This window comes from Lissotriton vulgaris, chromosome 12, assembly GCF_964263255.1.
Source record: "Lissotriton vulgaris chromosome 12, aLisVul1.2, whole genome shotgun sequence".
NCBI classification, from domain to species: Eukaryota; Metazoa; Chordata; class Amphibia; order Caudata; family Salamandridae; genus Lissotriton; species Lissotriton vulgaris.
This window is the reverse complement of record NC_141700.1, coordinates 148085854-148112266: the sequence shown is the minus strand read 5'-3', so window position 1 is coordinate 148112266 and position 26413 is coordinate 148085854. Positions and strand designations below refer to the sequence as shown.

The 26413-nt window shown below is 44.9% G+C and overlaps 1 protein-coding gene across 2 annotated transcripts; it reads right to left on the bottom strand.

Moving 5' to 3' along the window:
• Positions 1-26413, bottom strand: LOC147673715 (protein S100-A10-like). Of its 2 annotated transcripts, none has more exons than XM_086947633.1 (3): positions 26218-26413; positions 4734-4893; positions 1-356 (listed from the first exon to the last, which is right to left on the bottom strand). In XM_086947633.1, exons 2-3 carry the CDS (start codon positions 4869-4871, stop codon positions 195-197), a joined length of 300 nt encoding a protein of 99 aa, XP_086803759.1. In that variant the 5' UTR covers positions 4872-4893; positions 26218-26413; the 3' UTR covers positions 1-194. The 2 variants fall into 2 exon arrangements, with proteins under 2 accessions (XP_086803759.1, XP_086803760.1); XM_086947634.1 differs by lacking the exon at positions 26218-26413 and adding an exon at positions 24199-24367.

The following is a 26413-nucleotide window of genomic DNA, read 5'->3' as shown; positions in this document are numbered from 1 at the left end:
TTGTACCAAAACAAGCCATGGGTCTTTATTTTTTCAGCCAGGGGTATATTTTTTAAGCCAGGGGTGGAGGGTTGCAAGAGTTTCATTAAGGAATATCACTTCACTCTCCCTCTCGCAGGGAGAACATATAAGTTCATTGATCCCTACTGTGCTCCCTGCATGGCAGCGCAGGGTTCCAGTGTTGGATAGCATTTCTAGCTTCTCGACTTGGGCTTCATGTGCGCAACGTAGTAGTCGTTGCAGGCGATGTTGAGCCCAGCAATGAGGGAGTAGAAACTCTGAAAGTTGATCTGTCCTTCCCGGCACTGGTCTAGGTCCTTCATGATCTTGTCCACTGCCAAAGGATCCCTCTGGTTCTGTTGGAAACAAACATAAAATCAAAGGAGGTTTCTGGATGTTACAGTTCTGACAGAAAGGGGTGGAAAGACAAATAAGTCACCACATTAAGGGGTCTGGTTTAAAATTTTGCTAACTGCAAAGATAAAGTAGTTCTTCTCAGTTCCAGTTTTACATTGAACTACTAATACCAGAATTCAATTGTACGGGAAGTGGGATAAATTGATGTAACTGCACAGATAAAATTAAAAACTCTCATGTGGATAGCTTCAAATTATTTAGTTAGCACCAAATGTGAAAAGGCACAACCCATTCTGGGGGCAAGAATAAGAATATAGATTGGACTATCAAGACCAGAGCTAAATTGGGAAGGAGGTTGGATATACTGGATGTAAGGCTACTCAGGAAAACTTTAGATGAACATAGGTGTTTAATGAGTCTGGCGTCTGATACAGCCTTCTCTATCTGGTACAAAGTACTATGTCTTCTATTCCATGAACTCTCATGACGTGTTGGAAGCACAGATGGACAGTGACAGTGTAATCAAAACATGCATAGAAAACATGATCTAAATATGTATTGCACAAACGTACATTTTGCACCTTCACATTGGCGATTAAAGAAACCGATTCAGGCTTCAGAGTGGTAACCTATTTATCTGCAGACGCATTATTTTTCGTGCCATTCGAACAAGGCAGTTGTTCTTATGGAGAAATGTCTTTTCCTTTGACCATCTCAACAGGATCACCCATGAACTGTTGCTTGCACTAGTGTTTCACATCACAACCAAGGCATTCTCAGTGCTTGCCAGTAGTACATCATCAAACCCAAGAGTACATGACAAACATGAGATACTTCATGGTCTTTGAGAGATAAAGACGCGGTCAGTGGTCTTTAAGGATGTTTTCTTTGGGGTGTGGTTTATCGTTCTCCCATAGAAGCGTTGAGGCGCGGCTGCCCCACTTGCGGTGTATAGCCCATAGCACAATCAAGATAATCAACCACCGACTTTCAGGCTGTACCATGTCACAAGGCACTCTGCTGCTGCATGTCAGAGATATTGCAACACGCGACTTGCCTCCCTTCCTTCACAAATAAGGTGTTGAGCAATTTGTTTTTTAGTGCACCAGAAAATAGGCGGGCACGTCCAGGTACTTTCCGTATCTTTCTCTTTCAGAAGAAATATCTTCTAAAGGATAAATTGTGAAAGGTGATACTAGGACTTCTGGGGTCAATGTAGGCTTCTACACTCATCCACAAATAGTGCTATGGGGTAAATCGCTTCGCCTTGTATCTGCTCGGCTTGGCTGTGCTCAGAAACAGGTTACCCTCACGCACAAAAAATATACACTGTCTACTTTAACAGTGTCTAAAAGGGTTAGTAAGAGTCACTGCTAAACCTCAAAGGCGAGCGGCACCCCAGATTGAACCACCCCACCTTGACATTCATCAAACGGAGAGTAACGAGATACAAAGAAATTATACAGAGTCGTTTCCACTCACCATCCATTTTAATTATGCAGAAGTGGAACTGGCCATTCTCGAAAGTTCTAATGCCAAAGCCCCTGGGCCGGATGGAATCCCAATAGATTTATTTAAAGATAACATCAAACTGTGGGCACCAATTGTCACAAATGTTCTTAACTCCTATGCCCACACAGGATTCCCTGAAACCTGGCAAGAAGCCATCATAATACCAATCTTCAAAAAAGGGGAAAGAATGGACCCAAAATGTTACAGACCCATTTCTTTGTTGGACTCCATGATGAAGGTGGCGGGGAGAGTCCTGCTGAACCAACTACAGATATGGGCTCAGGCAAACAACACCTTGTCCAAATTTCAATATGGATTTGTCTCTGGCCTTGGGACAGTGGAACAATGCCTCAACTTAGCTTTGATTACCGATAAATATGTGACGGCAAAAGGGAGTAATTTATATATGACCTTCGTGGACTTAAGCTCTGCTTTTGACTGCCTTAACCACTCTATACTGTGGTCTACCCTTACTGTCATGAGAGTTGATCCCAATATACTTGTTTTCATAAAAGAATTGTACCGTGGAGCTGGGGCCAAGGTTCGCTACGGCAAGGATGGAAGTTGCACGAGTAAATTTCCCATCAAAAAGGGGGTTAGACAGGGTTGCATCCTCGCCCCTTTTCTTTTTAATTTATATATAAACAGCGTCGCCGACTGCCTCGCGAATTTGGATGTTGATTACCCTAAAATAAAAGGCCTGGCAGTCCCAATTCTTTTATACGCGGACGATGCCGTTATCATGTCAAGGACACAATTAGGGCTACAAAAAGCACTGTCAGCCTTCTCAACATTTATGGGCGAGAGAGGACTAAAGATCAACGTAAGTAAAACCTTTACCATGTGTTGTAGTAAAAAGAAGAACACTTCCTGCAACACGTTTATTAACGCATCCAAGATCTCTCTCACAAAAAACTTTTACTTACTTGGGCATACTCTTTAATAGCAAAGGGTCATGGAAAAACGCTATTCATACCCGTAACTTGGCTTTCATTAGACAAATTGGAGCCCTAAAGAAATTTGCCACAAAAGTAGGTGGGAAACCGGTAGGGATCTTGTTGGATATATTTGCAGCTAAATGTATTTCCACTGCAACATATGGGGCTGGAATTTGGGGTCTGGCGGACTGTGGAGAGATACAAACCAGCGAGAATGCATTCTTAAAATACCTGCTGGCTGTGCCACGATCAATTTCCACCACAGTCTGCCATAACGAGCTTGCCCGTGTACATATCTCGGACACAATTAAAACCGCACCAATTCTTTTATGGCACAAAATATGGACTTCGGAAAAAACTGTGCTAAACCGAGATGTGATCAAGGACTGTATGGCCTTAAGTGACTCAAGAAAAATATCCTGGCTTGCCTACGTACGGAGATTCCTAACATCTTTGGATTTAGCCGATTTATATGCCAACCCGACCCTATGCACAACCATCCTAAAAAAGGACCTTAAGGCCCGTTGTTTAGGCTTACTTGAAGACAGGCGCTCTTATATTGAAGGTAACAAACTATCGATTGCCCACCATAAGCTCTTACTCCATGATGTCGGCATTCCCCCCTATCTTTCTACGCATATTCCAACCTACACAAGAATGCTGCTAACAAGGATGAGGACGGAGTGTTTCTACCGTCTACTAACATTTCCCACCACCAATGACTGGTCCACTAATCTGGTGGTCTGTCCTTGTGATAATACCTCTAAGCAATCCAATATTCACGTCCTTTTATTCTGCAAATATTACGACTGGGGTAGAAAGAAACATCTCCTACCACTTTTGAAACAATGGGGTCTAAGACAGTGCAGACCAGCCTTACTCAAGCTCTACATGCTCGAAGATGAACATACCATTACTGTAGCTGCTAGTTTTTTTAAATTTGCAGTAAGGTGCAGAGCATCTATGAAGTGACTGTCCTCTGAATCCTGATATATACCTTTTTTAAAACTTCAAAGTCTTTTCTTATCGTTTATTTTTATATTACGTCTGAGTTGAATTCATTTTATTATGTTGTATTAAAATGTGCTTTTATGATTTTCCTTGCTAAAATCGAATAAAGCTACTTTTGAATTGAATTGAGTCACTGCTATGTGTTACTTCCAAGTTACGGGTGGCGAGAATGGCTCCCCTAGCTTGAAGATGTTGTGCAGGGCCTTTAAATCTCGGTAGCTTCGAGGAGTCTTAGGAAAGAGACATGTAAGAGAGAGAACTCTTTTCAATCTGCATCAACAGTTGAACACCAATCACAGTGCAGTGATTTATATATGACTTTACTGTGGGCCAGCTAAACTCACTTTTGTAAATCCATTTACATCTAGTCATCATTTATAAATTTGCATGTCTATGTGCAATCAAAACTTTGCCCAACATATAATGTTTCTAGGATTTCTGGGAATGAAAATTTTAAAAGTGTAAAGATTAGATGTCAACCCGTGACAGGAAGCATTGTGGCTTTGACCTATGTACTAGTGCTTTTATGTCTTTGTAAAAAACTGGATTGTATTTTATCTTCCCTTGTAGCTGTCCAAACTTGGAGAATTCCATGTGAAAGTGGGGTGACTTGATAGGATCATACATATCTCTCTCTAAACAACAGGAGAGTTGTTAGCTCAAGCCCATCTTTAATACCTATATTGCCAAAACTGAATCCACAGGACATTGGGCACCATTAGGTGGGTGTGTTCTACCCTAAACGCAATTACTTTTTCACTATTCCTGGCTCTTCTGCCTCCGTTACTTGAATGTCAAGGAATTGGGAAACAAAATCAATATTGAAGAAGATCAGAACTCTTAAGTATGATAGGCTTATGTGTATGAGGAAGGTTACTACTGGCTGGTATAAATATCTCACCAGTTGCTACTTACCCTGAGAAATTCAGTGAACTCTTTTTCCATGAAGTGTTTAAGATCATCTTTGTTCAAGTAGCCTTTGTCTCCACTATATTTATGAAAAGTAAACATAAGGGTTTCCATGGCTTGTTCCAGTTGAGTTGGTACCACCATCTTTGCAGACTGCGTTGCTAATCTTTTAAGAAAAAAAACAAATGAAGATTTATGAATTAATTCTATACACAAAACTAATGTAGAACATTTATTCTAGAACAAGGTTGGATGGAGAAAAAGAAACTAGCAAGAAATTATTTGTCGAAAGCTTCCCATTTTATAACCAATGTACATCCACCATTCTATATATTAACCGAAGTTAGTGTGTTTGCTGGATAAATAGTAACTAGAATTCACATTCCAGATGACACCAAAAATGTAAACCTCAAATTAGGTGAAAACACGGTTTTATAAAGAAGAATAAACACTGGTATCAGATTGAATACCCGGTCTGATATGCAGAAAAAAATTACAACGGACTTACAATTCCAAATATTTATTTCATTATAAGAGTATTTTTATTGCATATAAACTGAGTTTGGAGTTTAGGGCCAGCAACATAATAAATAAACCATGACCCAGTTTAGAAAGAGCATCAGAGGCTGAACAGATAACAGACGATTAAAATAAATCTTGAAAATTCATGGAGGAATAAAGAAAAAGTTCAGTGCTGGTGTGTAGAAACAGCAAAATACCTTTTAAAAATATGTAAATGAAAAGACTGACAGAGTGAGTAAAACGTGAGTGGAGAGTTGGAGAGAAAGGGCATGAAGTAAGGGAGGTCGATGGAAATTGGGGGTTCTCACATCACCACCACCAATCAGACGTACCAAAAAAAAAAGAGGACAAGAAGTGGTGTGGGAGAGAAAACGGTCATGAAGAAGGCAGAAGGAGGGGGGATATGAAGGGGGAGGGGATATGTAGGCTTACACTCTGACAGGAAAACAAAAGAAAGAGGATGTAGAGTTTGTGCAAGGGTAAAGAAAAAACAATATGAACAATTTAAAACAACTATAGGGGGTGAAGTATTTGGGTCATTTAATGGGATCAATATGATCCATGCCAAAAACAAAATGATCATAGTACATAATAATAATATGTAGCTTATCCCCTTCCGTGCTCCCGTCGGCAGCACTCCCTCCACATTTGCGCCGTCGGCCAACGGCAGACGAAGACCCGCCCACCTTTTAGAACGCCCACACCGCGGCGTAAAAACCGCTGCGGTTAAAGCGTTCGTTATAGAGCGCACGGCTACCCCCAACGGAAGTGTCCCAGCGACAGTACATTTTTAGCACGAAAATCATTCACCGCAATGGATTTGATTGTGACGTCTTGTTAAATGTACTTTATTTAGAACAATACGAGGAACCAGGTTTGATAATGTTTCAGCAGAACTGGTTTCTTCAAATCTGGCATTTGTCTAGAGCACAAGGATCCATTAATCAATGCAATTCCTGGCTGCATGTAAGACCCTTTTTTGGAACACAGAGCAAAATGTCCATCATCCTGAAGGATGGAGCCCACTGTAGTGAGCATGAATATTCAGTCGCACTGGAAGAATGAAAACTACTGAATCCTCAAATCATACACACCCTGGAGTCCAGAGAACAAGGAAAATTGTTTGGTATCCAATGCTTGCAGAGCGTGCTATTGCTAAATCGAAAATCTAATGCAAACCAATATTGCCATCTAGTTTTTCTCAAAATTAAAGTGTTTTATGTTCAAGAATCTGCAATTAATGTTCAACCACGATTCGGCCTGGCTTGTCCCCAGAATCCTAAACAGCATCTCCAGCCCAAAGCCCTAGTTAACAGTCGCGTTCCCCTCTAACCATTGTATCTCAGGAAACTTTTGAGGCTATGCATATCAAATACCCTTTAGGCTTCAATAAAGGCTAATCAACAACAAATATAAAATTGTGAACTGTTGCAGCTTTATAGATCAACATCTATATAATGTATGGAATACGGTTTGACTTTACCCGGGTCATTCTCTGTGAAAGAACCAGTTTTTCATGTCCTGTTCTGCTTCCTTGTCTCTAGAGACACTCCTTTCTCGCCTGGAGGGACAGTCAAGCTTCCCAGCGCTAGGCGGCTCCCTCATTTTGAATAAATTGACACCATTGTTTTGCTTAGATGATTGCAGCGTGATCTGAATGCCATAAAGCGTTCCAGACTCCCCGGGCACATCAATGTCACTCATCAAGTGCAGTGCAAGGAGGGCCACTGAATGATTTCCCAATGCTGTGGATTATTGAGGGCCAGGGTTAGGACGCAGTATAGAGTAAAAGGCTTAAATGCATAGAGGCGAGAGGGAAAGAAAGAGAGAGCGACAGAGGGGAGGAAGTGGGACGCATCATAGTGAGTGATATCACGAAATAATTGTGAAAGTTGTAGAAGCGCGAAACTCAATTGTTAAAAATGTGAAGTTGGAGAAGGTAGCGAGCTTGACTTATCACACTCAACTCACAGTAGATGTCTTGATCACTGGTTAGAGGCGGCAGACCCGAGAGCAGAGGACGGCCCGGGACCAGGGTTCGATTCCCGGGGCGGCAGGTTTCTGGACCAGGGTCAGCGGACTCGATAATTCTCTCGCCTCAGTGCCCACTCTGATCAGCGATCACACTCGGCAACTCTGGGCATTAGCTTGCCTCATCTTCACTAACGGCCCCACCAGACCGTCGGGGATGCCTGGTCTCACCCTGGAGATACCCATTAAGGGACCATCTCTCAGGGAAGCCAGGAAGGGTTTCGCAGCGGTCGAAGCGCCTTGGGACCCTCCGGGTAAGTAGTGCGCTATATAAATGCCTATACATTTACATACATTTACAAGTCCCCCCAATTGTTCCATTCCCTTGCCTGTGGTAATACCACACACCCTACTCAGCCTCAAACATGGTCTTTACTTCCACACTACTATTACTCTTGTGTGTCTGTCTGACCCTTTTTGTAATGTTTCCTGATTTTGCTCCCACAACTTCTCCTAGAACAAGATTCCATACATTAACCCACTTTCATGAAGAACGTCTTCTTGAGTCTCCAAGGAGAGGTCTGATGAGTACAGCCCACCATCACTCTTCTTTCTTTCAAGCCATATTTTCGTGAGACTTTGCACCATCTGCGATAGTCCTACTCTGGACTGTCTTTCAGTTTATCTTCTGGAAATATGGCTGCAGAAACTCAAAACATCAAGCTGAGGACTCGTTAATGTGGTAAAAGCACAACTCTTGTCTGCCTACTCTGACATTCACCTGGCCATGCTCACCACCGTGTTTTGAAACGATGACTCTTAGCCAGCATAACCGCAAAATCTCTCTACTGTGCAACGATGACATTATTATCACTCGTCCTGTCCCACACAGCTCTCCCTGCAAACTCACGACTCTGCACTTCAATGCATTAAATCTTAAAGCATGGCATTGGTTTACTGCAACCTTTTTTAATTTTTTCTGTAGCTTTAGTCTTGTTTCTCTTCTTATTGCACCGTTGAACAAATTATGTTGGGATCGTTTTGTTAGGCAAATACTTTTCTGGTGTCCTGCTTCTGAGATCCCCCACCCTACTAATCAGCTGAGCTGCTGCATTGTTGGCACATCATATCAGCAGTATCGTTCAATTTGGATGCTTTATGATGTCTTACTGTTGATGTGGCAAATAGCAAGCTCATAAAAACAGGACTCCACAACCAAATATAGAATCCTGATTCACAAAATCAGAAAGAATGTCTGTGCAGAAATGAACTTACTCATGCTGAAAAGGCTACCAACTAGTAAGATGATAATCTAAACTGCCATATGGTTGCTACCAATTTATAGAATGTGTTATATAGCATGACAAAAACACTGCATCAACTATACAGTAGTGGCAGGCAGGGATGAAGGGGGCAGGGCGAGGAGGATGACAAAATATAAATTTTAAAAAGCACTTATCTTCTCACGGCCGTGGTCTCTCTTCAGCTTCGCTTCCTGACGAGTACAGGGAGCAGGAAGCACACAGCCTCCCCTAAGCCAATCACAAAGCTGCAATGCAGCGCTGAGATTGGTCTGAGGGCCCTGGTTCAACGCTCAGATGGGGACAGGCAGCCTGCGAATGTTCCCCACCAGGCTGCGCATTACAGCATGGTGGGGAACATGCAAAGTGTGCATGAACCACTCCTCCCCCCTGTGGCACCAGTCCCGCCCGCCCTCATCCAGTCCCATAGCCCCGAAAAATAAAATCATAATAATAATGTTATCCTTTTATTTTGCCTCTTTCTTGCTCTGAGAGCAGTGGGCGACGCTCCTCCACCTTAGCATAGGACACGCCCCGGCACTATATCGGCCTACCCACCACGACTTCATGCAGTATGTCTTGGTAATTAGAGGTAAGAATAATAATTATATGTTTACCGTGGCGATCTAGTGGTAGGCTATCTACTGAATGCAGTATTATTGAAGGTCGATATTATTGACATCAATGTAGTGTCATGCAGCAAAACAGCATGTACACACTGAAGGAAAGGCCTTATATGTGGTCTACCTTGTCTCTCGATTTGTACCACTCTTCTGGGTTGTCCCAGGGAATGAAGAATGGCCTTCTGTTCATGCAATGGTTTCCACAGGTTTTTCTATTCTTTCCGGCACATTTCCCTGGATAGCTTCTACCTGCTTCACGTGGAATGGGTCCATGGAAAAACCTGAGGGTGACTGTTTTACTACCCCACCTGTAATCTTGGTTCAGCCAATAACTCCCTTTAGGTGTAGAATCAGGATTTACTCCACACTTTTAATGTGCACCTTTGCCTGTCCTCCACCAACCATCACTCAATACTGTGCTCAGCTGTGCACGTGGCGTTCATGCCGGCAAAGTAGAGGTGTACTTGTTGCACACCCATAAGGATGACTTAAGCTCTTTTCGCTACACTTACAACATATAAACCACAGCCATCCGATCAGGACCAACTGCGGCCAATGCATCTGGAAACCAACATCCAGATATAAAGTCAAGGACTGCAAAGACTGGTTCAAGCGATGTCTCCAAACGCTGGTAAATCTGGCGTTTCCAATAGTTCATGAAGATATGTACAACCACATGCATATATTTGTTTCTACGTCCATCTGGCATGTTTTCATTTTACTTTCCATATTTGGGATGTTTGCTCGCCCAGTTCTTTTCTTTAAGATCCATCACTCCGGAGACGCCATAGCCATCCTCCCCAGCTAGATTGCTTGTCCCCAAGAGTGGAAGAGCTCCAGCATGTCTATTCCTCTGTCCCCCCACGTTTCTCCAGAGTGGCAGGACACCTCCATTCGGCTGGCTCCATCACACAGATATTCGTTTGAGACTAGGAACGTGACCCAATGTTGATGTTTAGTCCACCTCATGAAACAGTTGTGATTTTAGTGCCAGATCCAAAGATCACACAACAAACAAACCTATGGGTGGTCTCCCCGTAACAAGTCAATCATTGTTGGCATCACCAACTTGGTTATTTCAATCTGCTCAGGGGCATGTTTATATAGAGCTATAATGGGTTGCGGTGGAGTCTGCTGATTATATGTAAACATTGGTAGGGTTTGACTTTCAGGTTGTTGTTCCCCGGGTCTTTCTTCCAAGCGCTGGGATACGATGTAAGGCGTAATCATGCACTTTAGAAATGTGATTATAATTACCATAAAGGAAGATGGAAAGACAAAAGCACCTCCTCGAATCAAACTGCCCTCGTACAAGCACCAGACAGTATGGCTGAGTTTCTCAGACAGCAAAGTGGGTTTATGTCCTAAATCAGATATCCCTGGGAAATCACAACATGCTGGAAAAAAAAGAGCTAGAGGATCGTCTGGCACTGTTGAGCTACTGGAGGCTCAAAGACAAACAACACTATCACCCTCTTTGCAACGAGCTATCCCTGTCCCAAAAACTCAAACCAATTCCCTAACTGGGTGGCCTGTGTCACAGGTTTCTAGCAAGGCAGCTACTTTCTGCTGACATTAACAAGATATTAGCCTTGGCTTATTATTTGATTTAGCATGCATTAAGATTTTAGTACAGTGCTTGTCGGAGTCCAGGTAGTTCCGGGTAGGAAGAAGAGGCAGAACGCCTGAAACAGCAGGCGGTGATCATGAGTACACCGATAGCAGATTCCCTTAGTTGCTGTACGGCTGTAGCCACTGCTTAGTTTGTAAAATAATAAGTGCCAGGGCCCTGACCCAGAGGCCACTGCAGCTTGCACCATCCATCGCCCCTGTCATTGCTGACAATTACGGTACCAAACAACTGTTAACCATCTCTCTTGCCTGCAAGTGTGACAGTTCAGGTTATTCCAGGTCCCCAAAGCTAATGGAATGGCTGGGGAAGCAGGTATTAGTATTTTTAATGTATATTGTGTTCATAAACAACCGTTGTTCGGCTCCGCTCTAAATTAGATTAGCAGCTCCACCATGTGGCAGAGTGTCATAAGTGTGGTGATGACAATTGAGTGCCGGTGCCAAGCACCGGAAACATCGTCTCAAATTAAGCACTGGCCCGTAGCCAGATTTGAAAGGAAGTGTTTTTATCTTGCATCTCCACTCAAGTAATTTTACGTCGGAGGCGGATGGAACAGAGGTTTCAAAATAAAGAGACGTTTGTTTCCAAAAATATCCCACTAATCCTTTTGTACTGGACTGTTTAAATGACCAGTACGTTATGGGATATATGTTTGTAAGAAGTATTTCTTAAGCGGACAAAGGCAAGATGCAGCAGAGAGCTGTATCAGCTCAAAGACAAGTCAGCAAGTGGTAGAAGAGATAGCTGGTTTGTGGACTATTAATGCATTATGATGTAGTGCTCTTTAAAGAGGTGTTTCTTCAACATTTCCGCACATTGAATCAGTATTGAGGTGGTGCTGATGCATATGGGGGACGTTGTTTAAGCCTAGGTGAAGTTCACGGAGTTCCGCGAAGTGGAACACCGTGAAGTGACCGAAAAACTCTGCTGCGCTATAAGGAATTCCGCAAGCAGCAGTAAGCATCAGGTTGCACCATTCACACTGATTTTTACTGGCAGGTGTTTGTTCCGTGCTGTAAAATCAGCGTGAGTGGTGCCATGCGCAACGCAAGAGGGTGCTGCTCCTTTCTGCCACTGGAGTAGATGTTCTACTTGAGAGGCAGCTTCCTCAACGCGAACGGAAGGTTTCTCAACGTGAGCGGTAGCGCCCACCTGTGACAGTCCATGTTGAGAAATCTCGGCGGAAGGTGGTCTGGAGTAAGATTTTCCTCAATCGCACTTGCCAACTCAATGTTTGTGAGCAAGAAAAAAAACTCTGCTACGTGGAGCAGAGTTTTTTGGAACTCTGTGTGCTACCCAGAGCGCGGAGTGGGAAAATTCTGCGAACTCCGCGAGCAGAGCAAAAGTTCACACCCAGTTCTAATGTTGTTCCAGATCCTGGGTGCATAGCTGGAGAAGGTCTGCTGCTATGTTTTTTTTTAATACACTTCTTAGTTTGCAATCTGATGGTGACCTGAACTAGTATGCAAGATAAGCAGGGATGCTCATTGTGACGGCTTCGTAAATGATGCAGCTTATTTTGAAGATGCAGGCCAGCAAGGGGAGCCAATTAGGTCCCATCAGGATGTGGATGATATGACCAAAGGTCTTAAGGCCCTGGATGGCATTGGTTCCGGTGAGTAGGATCCACTAAAGGTGTGCCAATATGGAGACTGGGAGGCCGTGGAGCAGGGTGTTACAACCATCTGAGTGCATAAATATGAGGGCTCGAACAGCAATTCTGAAGTCGCTTTCTGGAAGATGCTGTTATACTTTCTTTAGAAGAGAGAGCTGGTACCAGACCAGGCCAGGTCTGGTGGCTGAGTGGACTAATGCGTCCACTGCAGGGGCCTGTGTTCGACCTCATGGTCACAGGTTCCAATCCCGGCGGGTCCACTCAGCCTTTCATCCATCTGAGGTTGATAAAATGAGTTCCATTGAGTTGGGTAACAATAAACATCTGTTATTCAGCGCCAAGATACCCATGGGTGAACGTGTGCTTTACAAATACACGTTATGTTATATTTTCTTTTTTTGGCAGTGTGTTCCTTGAGGGTAGGGTTGATGTCCACTGTTGGGACACCAAGTGGGAGGGTGATAAGGTGTCTAGACAGACTCTGGTGTTGCAGAATGTCATGAACAATAAGGAGAGCTTTAAAGGCTTCCTCTCCTGCACAAGAAGGCCATGTACGCCCTTCATAACCTTGGTAATATGATTGTGTATGTATGACTGAGTGTGCAGGCCTGTAATCCTGAGCCCACTTCTGCTTGTTCAGTGAGTAGCCCCCTCGTGTTTTCATTAGCATGGCACTTTAATAGTTTTCACATAGTTCACTTACTTAGAGCCAATATTGTATTTACACGCTTGGAAGAATTAGCCACTGGCCTGTTGCTGAGGTGGATTCTCATTGGTAATTAATGTAGGCTGAGGCTGGATAAAAAAAGTTACCAATCAGATTTTGTTTGATTCTATTGAGCAATTTGATTTGTTCGCAGTATCTTCAAAAACAATTAGCACACTAAAACTGAATTTTCTTTAAGGCGCGAATAATACGAGCTATTAATAGGCTCCATTTACTTATTTTGGAGACTGAGTTGGCTTCCCTAGAATAAAAAGAACTGTGGAATGGAAATCTCACGAGGAGCGTATGTGAAGGGGTAGTGGTGTAATGGGGGCTTGATAAGAGCAGAAACCATTTTACAAACTTTTTGGTTTGGAAAATGATATATAATAAAACTGCAAGATGTGCATGTGACACTGAATTATCTTACTGTGTTGTTTTGTCCACAGCCCAGAGCAGAACACCCAGTGTATTGTCCATTCCAGTCCAGCTTACAGCCTGCAAAACTCAGACCTCAGTCCATTTCTGAGTCTTATCTAGTACACTACCAGAGATATGCGGACTGTTCACCACCTTTGGTTTTTCTTTGTTCGCCCTAGTTGGCAGGGTATGCTCAGACGTGAGTCCCTTGCTCACTTTGCCACTGGAGTCAAGCAAGCCTGGCTGAAGACGGCTGTAAGGCCAGAAACCGGTCCTGGGAAGCTTGATTCCGGTCCAGGGAAGACATGGCTTGGCAGTTCGGGCTGGACTGTTTCCATGAGGCACAGGGTCAGACTGATTTGCATATGGCCATGTCTGAACTGGGGTGGCAGAGTGAGATAAAGAACGGTGATGGATTAAACCCAGATCAGTTGACTGGGGGTGAGTGTTTGTATTGTCAACGCTCCGTCCATCACCACCTTTGTTTTTTTTTTGTTTGCCCTAAGTTGGCAGGGTATGCTCAGACGTGAGGCACAGGGTCAGACTGATTTGCATATGGCCATGTCTGAACTGGGGTGGCAGAGTGAGATAAAGAACGGTGATGGATTAAACCCAGATCAGTTGACTGGGGGTGGGTGTTTGTATTGTCAACGCTCCGTCCATCACCACCTTTGGTTTTTCTTTTTTTTTTTACTGTTTAACTCTGCCAGTTTATATACAAGTCCAGGTGATTTTAAAATACACGAAATAAGAGGCAACTTTAAAGCAAACAATATGTATCAGCCAAGTGCTATTTATATAAAAAAATACACACCAGATGCCGAAACCGCATGTCTCCATCTCCCTTAACCGAACATGGTTAATGACATATGACCTAACATAAACAGAAACGAACTGGAAAGTATCAGAGCGAGACAAAAATCTTATTGCTTCATTATGTACCATAGAGAATCGACCAATGAGGATTAAGCCCATATAAGGGACGACGTCGTCAAAGATAGAAGATAGTCACACTTTGTTTAGATGCCCTGAAGAAGCTCATAACTGGGCGAAACGCGTTGACTGCGCGAAGTCCTTTCCTTTAACTACAAAATGAAATTTGAATGAAGAATCAAGGACAACACCTCTTGATTCATCTCTTTTTTATATAAATAACATTTGGCTGATACATATTGTTTGCTTTAAAGTTGCCTCTCATTTTGTGTGTTTTAAATTCTTGTATAATTATGGTTCAAATTTGTGGGGAACCAATTTGAGGTGGGCAACACTTGATTAGTGTATTGTTAACAAAGAGAACACACGTGGTTTATGCGACAAACTGATCCCCTAGCTGCCATTATATGTCCAAGCCCAGGTGAGATCACAGACCCGCCTTGCACCTAGCCTAACCCACTAGCAAGCATAGCCCTGCCCAGCTAAACACAAGAGTAGACCATTTGGGCACTCAGCCCACAGTAAATATAACTGCTCAGCAAAGCCCAGCCCAAGAGTATTCCTGCTGGAGTCTCAGACCGCAACCATACAAAACCCTCTCTGGGCCCACACAAGAGTAGCGCAGCCAGGTACTCCGCAAACAACAAAGATTGAACCTCCACAGCAAAAAACAGGAGTAGCCCTACCTAGGGGTGGCACTGCAATTAATGGCCCGTCTGGCCTTGCTCCATGACATGTGGATATTCTTGGACTTAACGCACCATGGTTAGCGTTGCCTGGCTACGGCCTTCGCAGTAGCAAAGGTGGAAATGTTGCACAATTGGAAATCAGCCATGCCACTGTCTCACTGCACATGGCTGTCTGATACGCACAACATAGCCACTTAGAAAAAGCTGATTTATCGGCTAAATAACCACCTGCAGAAGCTTGAGGAGGTCTGGGGTCACGCCCTGCACGAGCACATATGGACACTGATGCTAATCGGTTCAGTACCATCCTGTATCTCCGGCCTTTGGCTATGTCAGGGGTGGGAGTTGGCTTCTTGGGGGAGGGCCAGGGGGCCTGGCACCACGCCTTTTCGGCCCTGTTCCCTTGTCCCTTCTCCTATCATTCTCCTTGGCTCTCCTTCCTTCTTGGCCGCATCATATCTATCTGGAGGGGTTATGCTCTGTAGTGTCTTTCTTGTTATCAGTGACTTCTCAGAAGTTCTGGTTTCTATGTTATCTTGGATTCTACAGACTGACTACCTTTTCAATCGGTTATAGGTTGAATGTATATGAAAAAACAATTAAAAATTGAGATACAAAACAGGAGTAGAACTAGTGGGCACTCATCCCACACCAAGCAGAAAGCTGCCCAGCCAAGCCCATCTCATACGTGTGGCCCAGCCCTGACCTTAGCCCACAACAAGCATAAACCAGCCCTGCCACACCCAGATAAGTACAAGAGTTCTCCAACCAGATGCACAGTATACAACCAAGCATGAACTAGCCCACCCCAGCTCAGCATAAAGCGAGCCTAGCAAGGCACACTACTAAGCATTATCCAACCCGGCACAACTCTTTCTTTTAAATCTTTATTCGATCTATGTACAGACAGATCATAAAAGCACAGATTCATCGATTAAATCACATTTAAACTCATTTAGTAAAAAAGCATGAATCATTTTGAAAACCTTATTAAACTTTTTAAATTTATTAAAACCAAAATCGGCTGAACAATTTAATTCGTAAAGATTAAGAGTCTTAATTCATCATAGTAAACCCATGGCCCTTCTATTCTCAACTCAACTTGGCCAAGGGAAGTCTACCACAGTGCGCTATGCTAAGCATAAATCAGCCCATCCCTGCTAAGCCTAAGCCTAGCCATGCGATCGACCAATAAATGAGCATAAACCAGCCCAGCCAAGTGCTGCTGAGCTGAAGAGTTCAGGCTCTCAGCCCACAACGAAGAACAAGCCGTCCCAGGCAAGCCCAGCTCAGCATGAGAAGTAAGTAAAAGAGCCTAGGAGGAGCCAGGTTCTTAGTGATTGCTTCCCAAACCTGGAACTCCCTCCTAGAAATGAGCTCTATTGAAAACCATGAGCTATTTAGGAAATACTTAAAGATCTATTTGTTCAGACAAACCTATGGTTAATCCTTACCACGGCAGCTAGTTTTCTACCTTAATGCCAAGAGACCTTTTGGTGAACGTGCGCTCAACAAATTCTCCATAACATAAGCGTGCTTTGTTAGATAACAAAGCATAACCCGCCCCATTCATGCCTAACTTACGAGCAACCTAGCCCAGGACCAGATTCAGTGTCCAGCATGACACTGGTGAAATTACTCCGTCTGCCTGCGCCTCATTTCCCATATTGAGGGCTCTCAAAAAGGAACTAACTTCTGGTATTTAGAACGGGTGACATGTTGACTTACATTTTTGTATTTGTGTTGTCAGCTCTGTCCCCCAGGTGTAGGCAGGGTGATTCATAGTCATGCAGCACCCATTATGATCAGGGCACCTCTTGACCTAAAACTGGTGCCCATGTCTCTAATTGAACAGATTGGAAGTGAACATACTACATTTGGTTTAGCAGTGTTCTTTTTTCTCCACACTTTCCTCTGCTTCGACATAGTTTTGCAATGTGAAAGTCCTCCTATTTGTATCCCAGTTAGAATTAACCTGCCATCCCCTACCTCATTAGGCAGGGCTGCAGGAACCCTTCCACCTTAATCAAAGTTCAGTGGATACCGCATAACTTTAATTAATAGTGATAATCCTGCCTACTAACCAATTTTTCCCAAGGTGGATTGTCTGAGCTAGATCGTGTATGCACAGGGGTGAATGTGCCAAGTGCGTGAGTGCGCTATCATTGTGAACACTTTATGTCCTATCCATAATGATTACTATAGGTACGGCTATAAAAAAAAAAAGTTACTACATGCATCCCTTGTTGAACCTTACAAGTAGACAAGTCATATTTTAAACACAATCTAGAGAGGACGTGCGTGATGTGCGCCTTTTGAGGGATTGTGATTAAGAAACTCACAAACCAGTTTTCAAAGTTGCTCTGGAATAAGGATTCTAAATGGCTTAAGTCAAAATACTATTTAGCAATTTTGACGCTCCCTTTCCTCCACAAATAGGGTCATTTCTCGTGCCATCTCTTGTAACGTGGAGCCACCTGTGTTCATTTGTGATGTCCTCGCTGGCAGCAGCCTGCACAGGCGCTGTGGCTAAGCCACCTGCATAAGTGACCACTCTTCGGCTCAGAGGACAGAGGTGACTGGTGTCTTGTCTTCTGAGGCCTGCTGCATGTGGTTGTCGGAAGAAACTGACGGAAGAGGTTGTGTACAGGGAGTAAATGCAATGATCATCATTCCTCTATATCTCTTCCAACGAGGCACATAGTGATAACGAAAAACTGCAAGTCTGGAGAAGAGATGGCGTCTAAAACCAGGACTTGCTCAAAGTTTACCCTGGGCAGTTAAGCTCAAACATACTCCTTTCATCCACGTTGAAGTGGCGAGAGGCTGAGTCAGCTCTTATTGCTTCCACGTCACCTTATGTTACACACATGCACCTCTTGCACTGACGAGCTACCTGACAAATACACACCGGTGACGCTATTTCCGGGAGCTGGCCGGGTCCTATCTTTGTTTTTATCTCTGTACATCCTGCTGTGGGCGTGAGAGCCCAGAACAGATAGTGCTCGTGTCCTGCTGAGACTTGCGCGCGCTCATCCCGTGCAGGGCGCGCCAGGAGCTCGCGCTAGAGCTTGCGTAACCGCGCCCGCAGCTCTGCCTCGCGCTGGCGCTTGCGTAACCGCGCCCGTTGGACTTCGCCCAAGCCTTTCACGCGGCCGGAGTCCACTGCCAGCAGGAACTCCATGGAAGACACACCCGAGAGAGCAGGAGGGCGTGGCCGCCGCCACCTGGCTGACTGGAAGCTGAGCTCAGTGGTACCTCCTGGAAGGAGGCAGGGCTGGGCACGGTGACCCTGGCAAGCCACCCAAACCCAGCCTTATCAGGGAAACAATGTCTCATCTCTTCTAGGAGTGCCGTTAGTGCCCTCGGCTCCTGGGTCAGGCCTGCTCTACAAATTCAAAGTACAAAATGTAAATCTAGAGGGCCCAGTTCACAAAAAAGCTCAAAACACATGCGAAGATGTTTTCGCCTAAACATTCTTTTACTGTTTTTTAGTTCACACATTTTCACAGACGTAGTTGGAAAGGTGCGCTAGAAGCAGGCTTCCAGGCGTCACTGTGACATATCTGCAGCATGTGGCGGCTCCTCCACTATGGCAAAGGAGCGTCGCCCTACTACTTTTGAGCAGTGCATAGCACGAAACATAAAATTATGATAACTTTGCGTTATTATCATTTTGTGCTTCGTGCTGCTTTGCGGGGTGGCGGGTGTGCAGGGCTCTCAGAGCAGGGGAGGAGTGATTTGCCCACTCCTAAGTGCGCAGTGACTGTTTGGTCTGCCCTCTCGGGCCGACCCAAACCAGTCATGCACACTTTCCCTGTTCTCCATGCAGACTGCATTACAGCCTGCGTGAAGAACATGCCCGTCGCTCCAGCTTCTGACTGAGCGCTGTGTCACGGAGCTCAGACCAATCACAATGCTGCATTGCAGTGTTGTGATTGGTCAGGGGGGCCTGGATGTGCTTCCTGTTCCAAGACGAGTAGAGTAGAGCAGGAGCAGAGACGTGGGACCGACGGCAAGCTATGTTTTTTTTTTGCGCACTCAACGCCCCTGTGCATCTCCCCCCTCAACGCCCGCCCCGCCACCCGCAAGCCATGCCAGCCGCCATTGGGTCTGATGCCTACTAATGTCCAGGTCTGGGGTATTATAAAACTTACAAGGCTAACCACGTCTTGAAACATCCACTTCCCATGCTTCGGGTAGTATTTATTTCCACATGCATTGCTGATAAATCTGCAGTATTAAATCCATGTACGCCTGGCAGGAATCATGGGAGGTGTAAGTTGGATGTACTTTCAGCCTTAAATGTATATTGACAGCCGAAAATGCCTTTATGAATTGGTCCCATAGTTTCTTTTATAGGACAATAGGTTACAAGATGTCTCCTTTTTACCAGAGACATGTTCCAGTCCTGGTCTTTCATTTTGCACGGCACTGTATTGTGATGCCGCAGCTCTAGTAATATGGTAACATGCAACGTTTTATCAGACCAATGGTACTTTATCTGTGCCAGTGTTAAATTACAATGGAGTAACTTTGAGAAAATGAAAGGCCTCACTGCTCTTAAATAAAGCAGAAACTATACTAGTTTGAACGGCCAACACTGCTTTTTTGGTACTGAAATATACCTATTGAAAGAACTTTTTGAAAAAAATAGTCCAGACAGAGATTTGGAGCAATGTTGATTAAGGGCTAATGCACGGGCAGGCTACACCTGGAAAATATGAAACAAACTCCTCTTTAAATGTACTACCCAGTGCATGTGCAGAAAAGAGAAGCCAAGGCAGCATGTAAGTGACATAATTGCACGTGACATCACAGAGCCTAACATCGCACATTGCATCACAATATAGGGAGTGACATCACACAACGCGACATCAGATCTTAATACCATACACATATGTTTTGCAGGTTTATAATGAGTACATTTGAGTGCATTTAACAAATTAGAATTTGTGTCAGAGTTGTGACAAAAAAGTGGAGCAAAATCTGGGCCTCAACTTATACATTTATTTATTTTAACTCTGCCACATACAAATTTGCAACAAGGAGAAATGTGGCAGAAAATGTGTTTTCCTTAATAGGTTGCAAAGTCTGCGTTTAAAAATATTTTATGGGGTTAAGGCACCTGCTGCATAGATCTTTGTGCGCCCAGTAAATCTCAAGGAATAAAAATAATGGTAAGATAACCCTGGAGGTTAATGCACTTCCCCGAGAGATCTGTGTTTTCTCTAGACCCAGTTTGAATCAAGGTAGCATAAAAGGGTTAATGTGTCTCCTGCAAAGCACATGTGACACGCAGAAGACAGATTTTTATTTTATGTAGATGATTGAGTGGGTTACTGCTTTTAACAAAGAGATCCTTTTTAGGCTGTTAGCTAAAGACATCTTCAGGACATTCAGAAAGCTCATCTTCTGGACATTCAGAAAGCTGACCTAAGAATGCATTCTGCCCGTTGCTTCCCATTGGATTTGTGGTTTGTAACTTACATTCTCTGGATTTCTATTTGCTGGCTTTATTTGCTTTAGGCTATCCAGCTTGAGTTTATCAGTCCCATTGCTCAAACCTTGATTACTATATTCTTCTGTGACCTAGCTTTCTGTAAATAGGCCTTTAAATCGTGTTCTTATCTTGTCCCATGTTCTGTGCATTCAAAGACAGAGGTCAAATGTCACAGAGGGATCCTGGTGTTTACTTGTCTTTCTCTGATTTCAAAGTGAGAGCATTTATGGAACAATCCTGCTGAGTATCAATGCAAAAGTAGAAGGAGTGGATGTTCTTTTCTAGCACACAAAAAAATGAACTGTGCTGATGTTTCAGAATATTTCAGAAATAGTACAAATGAGGCACATTTTTGTAATTATGAAATGTGGAAACAAATATTTGAATATTATCAAAATACATCAATACACTAGGTGATGACATTTGCACAAATTATTGTTTGTGTGCAGTAAAACCTTTTCTCGGTGCAGATGCAATGGTCATTTCAATTGAAAATGTGTTTTCCGTAATTGCAGTGTGCTACCACATCATGCATATTCCACACTACATCACTCCACGCCCTTCCACTCTATGCCACGCCACTCAATTCTACAGCACTTCACTCTACGACATGACACTCCTCTCTATGCCTCTCCAATAACACACTCTTCAACACGGCATGCCACTTCACTCCATGCCACTCCAATCTACACCACTCACTTCACAACACAACACACCACTCTATGCCTCAGCTCTCCACACCACTTACCCCACTCAAATCTATCCCACTCCACTCCAGGATACCACATTCTACCCCACCCCACTTTGCTACAATCTACTCCAATCTACCCCATTCCACTTCAACTAATCTACCCCACTCCACCTAATCTGCACCACTCCACCTAATCGGTCCCACTCCACCTAATCTGCCCCACTCCAATATACCCACCCCAATCTACACCACTTCAATTCACCTCACTCGGACTCAATCTATCCCTCTCCACTCACTATGATCCAACCTACCTCACTCCAATCTACCCTACTCCACTTTACCCTAATCTACTCTACTTTAATCTACCCACTCCACTCAATCTAGCCCAATCAACCCCACCTACTCCAGTCTACCCTACTCCACCCTTATCTTCTCCACTCCACTTAAATCTACCCCAGTCTACCTCACTCTAATGTATCCAAATCTAACCTACTCAACTCCAATCTACCCCTGTCCAATTTAGCCCACTCCATTCCAATTGACCCAACTCCACCATAATCTAGCCAACCCCAATCTACCCCACTCCAGTATACTCAAATCTAACCCACTCCAAACTACCCTTTTCTTATCCATCTTACTCCAAACAACCCCACTCAACTCTACTCCATTCTACCCTACCATAATCGACCCAATCTATCCCACTGCAATCTACCCTATTCCACTCTAGCCCACTCCACCCTAATCTACCCCACTCCAATATACTCCTCTTCACACCTGTCTACCCCATTATACTCTACCCCAGTCCACTCTAACCCATTCCACTCTAACCCATTCCACTCTTACCAAATAAACTGCACTCCAGTCTTCCCCAATCTACCCCACTCCACTCTACCCCAATATATTCCACTCCACTCTACCTTGATCTATCCATTCCCCCAATATATCCCACGCCACTCTACCTCAACATACCCCACTCCAATCTACCCAATTCCAGTCTACCTCATTCTACTCCAAACTACCTCACTCCACTCCAATCTACGCCACTCCACCCCAATCTACTCTGATTCAATGTACCCCACTCCTCCATTCCAATCTACTGCACTACAATCTACCCCACTCTATCCCAATCTACCCCTCTACCTCACTCCAATCTACTCGCCTCTACTTCAGTCAACCTGAATCCACTCATCCCCAATGTACCCCACTCCACTCCAATTTACCTCAATACTTATCCCACTCCACTCTACCCCAACCTACCCCGTTCTACCCTACTCCTATGTACCCCACTCTAATCTACCCCAGTGTACTAAACCTCAATCTACCCCACTCTAATCTACAACGTGATTCTACTTCACTCTCCGACTCCACCCTATTCCAATCCATCCCACACCCTTCTACCACACTCCACTCTGTCAATCTACCCCACCCCCCTCTACGTCATTCGACTTTACCCCAATCTACCCTACTCCAGTGCACCCCACTCCATGCCACTACTTTTTAGCCATGCTGAACAGCAGCCAGGCTGCTGTACAAAATGGTTAAAACACATTGTCATGGTTAATAGCTTTTGCATAGAAGAAACCTATTGGCATTGCCAATGCTTGTGTTTTTTTCAGTTCATAAATTGTAAACCTTCTAATATAGCACAGTGAGCTGTGAAGGATATGTGACTCCTACACCTTATTATCCTCACTGTTTTATATAATACATCCTGTACACGATTTACACACATATGATTTATTATCTTTGTATAATGCGTAGGTGTGATGTGAAGTGCTCTGACACCCTGCATTTGGGTAAGTAGCACAACGCACTATGAAAGAAATAAAACAAAATAGTGGTATTTAAAAGGTTATTTGTGTAAATACTGGGACAGGCCAATGTAGTTGACATTCTGACAGTGCATGCATATGCCTTATGCACAGGAATGAACAAGTCAAAAGCATGCCTCTTTTAAGCACCTGTGAAGTGATAAGTGCCTTTGTTTCCCCTCCATTGCATTTAGGTGAGAGGCTCCATTAACTCTAGCCCAGAATACTCAGTCAAAAGGAGGCCGGGTGGCACCTTAACTTTGGCTTCTGTTTTAGGCTGAGCTGGAATTTAAAATAACAAGGCCATGTTGCTGCTCATGTCCGTTGGGCCCAACTTCTTGGGAAGAGAGACGGCGTCCACCCTGTGAAAAGAGTGGGTAGACGCCGTCTACCCCCATGTGTCCTCAACTTGTGTCCTGGGTACTACTAACTAGCTAAAGAAAGCCTCCTCTATCCAGCCCGTCCCCCAAAAAGTTATCAGATGAAAAAAATACTAGTAAAAAAGAAAACCTAGGAGTGATCTGGGCACGAACCTTACCCTGAAGATACAAAATTCCTATTGACGTTCCATCAAATAAGGTGTGTCAACAAGACCATCCCATTCACCAAAGCCAGAAATCACCCATTAGTGACTGGTGCACCAGTCAACTCCCACCTCGAATAACTAAGCACCGCTACCGAGGCCTCCCTAATTAAAAGATTGCACGGGGCCCAAGAAAACTGTAGTTGGCCTGATTAAGGCTGCCAGTAAAACTGAAAAAAAAACGCAGAAGACCAGTGCTCACCAGTCAACTCCAGAATCACATTCTTTACCCAGTGCCTCTTCAAGGGCCTGGAAGGGCTGGTGTGTATTGCGGGGCACCAGCCACCAATATCTGCCCCCAACCCTCCCTCCTTTCAAAGACAGGCCTTCAGGTCTCTGTGATTCATCTGGCCTTTGCTTGCTCTTCTCCCGCTAGCGCCTAGAAGCAGTTAGGTTTTCCACTATGCACTCTTTGCTTCTGCTCATAGTATGACTGCCTCCTTCAGACAGCAATCTCTACATTCACTTACGGACAAATGAAGGCCCGGCAGATGCAAGATTTCACTGCTGGACTGACTCTCACCTCCTCCCCTAGCTCTTCAAGCAGGCACTGCCGCCCCAGGATTCCCTCCCGGCCCCAGGCGTGACAGCAGCACGGATGCTTCAGAGATGACGACCGGGCGGCACATATCCCAGAGTTCCTCTAACCGGGGCGGGCGGCGCATATCCCAGAGTTCCTCTAACTGGGGCGGGCTTTGCATATCCCAGAGTTCCTCCCTGAGCAGAGCTCGCCTCCCCGCCCCTGGGTGCGGCCTCCTCCTTTATCGCGACACAAGGTCTGCCGAAGGAACCTTTGAGCGGCCCGCGCTCTCCAAATAAACAATGAATAACTGTTCCCATCTGTTTGCCGCTCCTGATTAACAGTAAACAAACGCAGACAGAAAGAGCAGACACTGGCAGCCAGCGGCCTCCATCTTCCCGCTCGGAGGCCCTGCAGAATCCCAGGACAGAGCAAAGCGCCGAGGAGGGACCGAGGCAACTGTTACCCACTCCCACCTTGCAGCGCACAGAACGGGGCAGACCTCGGGGGCATCTGAAGCGTAATGTGCGGCGCTCCAGCTGCCTATGCTTAGTTCCTTGGTGTTCTTCGGAGCTCCCCCTCCCTATGCAGCTTCTGCATAACGCGCAGAGCTCCAGCTGCCTACGAGTGGATCCTTCGTGTAATTCAGAGCTTCACTGCTGTGCTTAGTTCCTTGGAAGTATTCAGAGCTCCATCTGCCTATACTTAGTTCCTTGGAAGTATTCAGAGCTCCATCTGCCTATGCTTAGTTCCTTGGTAGTATTCAGAGCTCCATCTGCCTATACTTAGTTCCCTGGAAGTATTCAGAGCTCCATCTGCCTATGCTTAGTTCCTTGGAAGTATTCAGAGCTCCATCTGCCTATGCTTAGTTCCTTGGAAGTATTTTCCTTGGAAGTATTCAGAGCTCCATCTGCCTATGCTTACTTCCTTTGAAGTATTCAGAGCTCCATCTGCCTATGCTTAGTTCCTTAGTAGTATTCAAAGCTCCATCTGCCTATCCTTAGTTCCTTGGAAGTATTCAGAGCTCCATCTGCCTATGCTTAGTTCCTTAGTAGTATTCAAAGTTCCATCTGCCTATGCTTAGTTCCTTGGAAGTATTCAGAGCTCCATCTGCCTATGCTTAGTTCCTTGGAAGTATTCAGAGCTCCATCTGCCTATACTTAGTTCCTTGGAAGTATTCAGAGCTCCATCTGCCTATGCTTAGTTCCTTGGTAGTATTCAGAGCTCCTGCTCCCTATGCAGCTTGTGCATAACGTGCAGAGCTCCATCTGCCTATGCTTAGTTCCTTGGTAGTATTCCGAGCTCCATCTGCCTCTGCTTAGTATCTTGGTATTATTCAGAGCTCCGGCTCACTACGTTCAGCCTCTGCATAGCGTGCAGAGCTCCCCCAGTCCAGACCTGTCCCTTAGATAAAATGCAGAGTTCCGCCTTTCCCATTAAAAAGTATATCTTAAATGGTTTCAAACCCACCGTCGTCTTCGCTTTGCTGCCCTCCCGTCCCTTCCAGATGAACCCTCCAACAGGACTGTAAGCACTGTACATTTTTACGTTCCCAGTTCAAGCACTGGTCACACTCCCTTCCTTGTACCACACGGACGGATGGAGGGAGGGATGCTCCCTGGAGCGGACACCCGACCCTGCAAGTTGTTTATGTCCCCGGCAGCTTTGAGAAGTCGGATCGCTTTACAACCCCCCCCCCCCCCCCCCCCCCTTCCCCGGGCCTAGCGCTATCACTGCACCCGACTTTGAATCTAGATTTCGCACGGATTCCAACTTCCGCTTCTCCCCTTCGTATTTTCCTGGTTTATTTTTTTCTTTTCGCCTTTCCTCTCAGTGCCACGCATTCACTTGGTCGCCGAGCCTCTCCGCGCGCCTCTGGGGTGCAAGGAGGCGCACAGAGCCCCCCCATAACAGGCTAAATCAGATCAGCAGAGGGTAAGAAACACTCCCTCCCCTGTAATGCACTCACCTTCAGCAGAGGAGAGAGAAAGGAAGCTGCACGGCACCGCCCCAGGCCAGAGTGAGGAGGGAAGCTGCGGCCAGCGCCTATAGTGGGAGGAAGGGAACACCCCGCTGGAGGTGGGCGGGCGGGCACTCCCTGCCAGTGCCCAGCCCCGTGAAATCCGAGGCCTGCGTCTTACTGACTCACTAGCGAAAAGCTCACT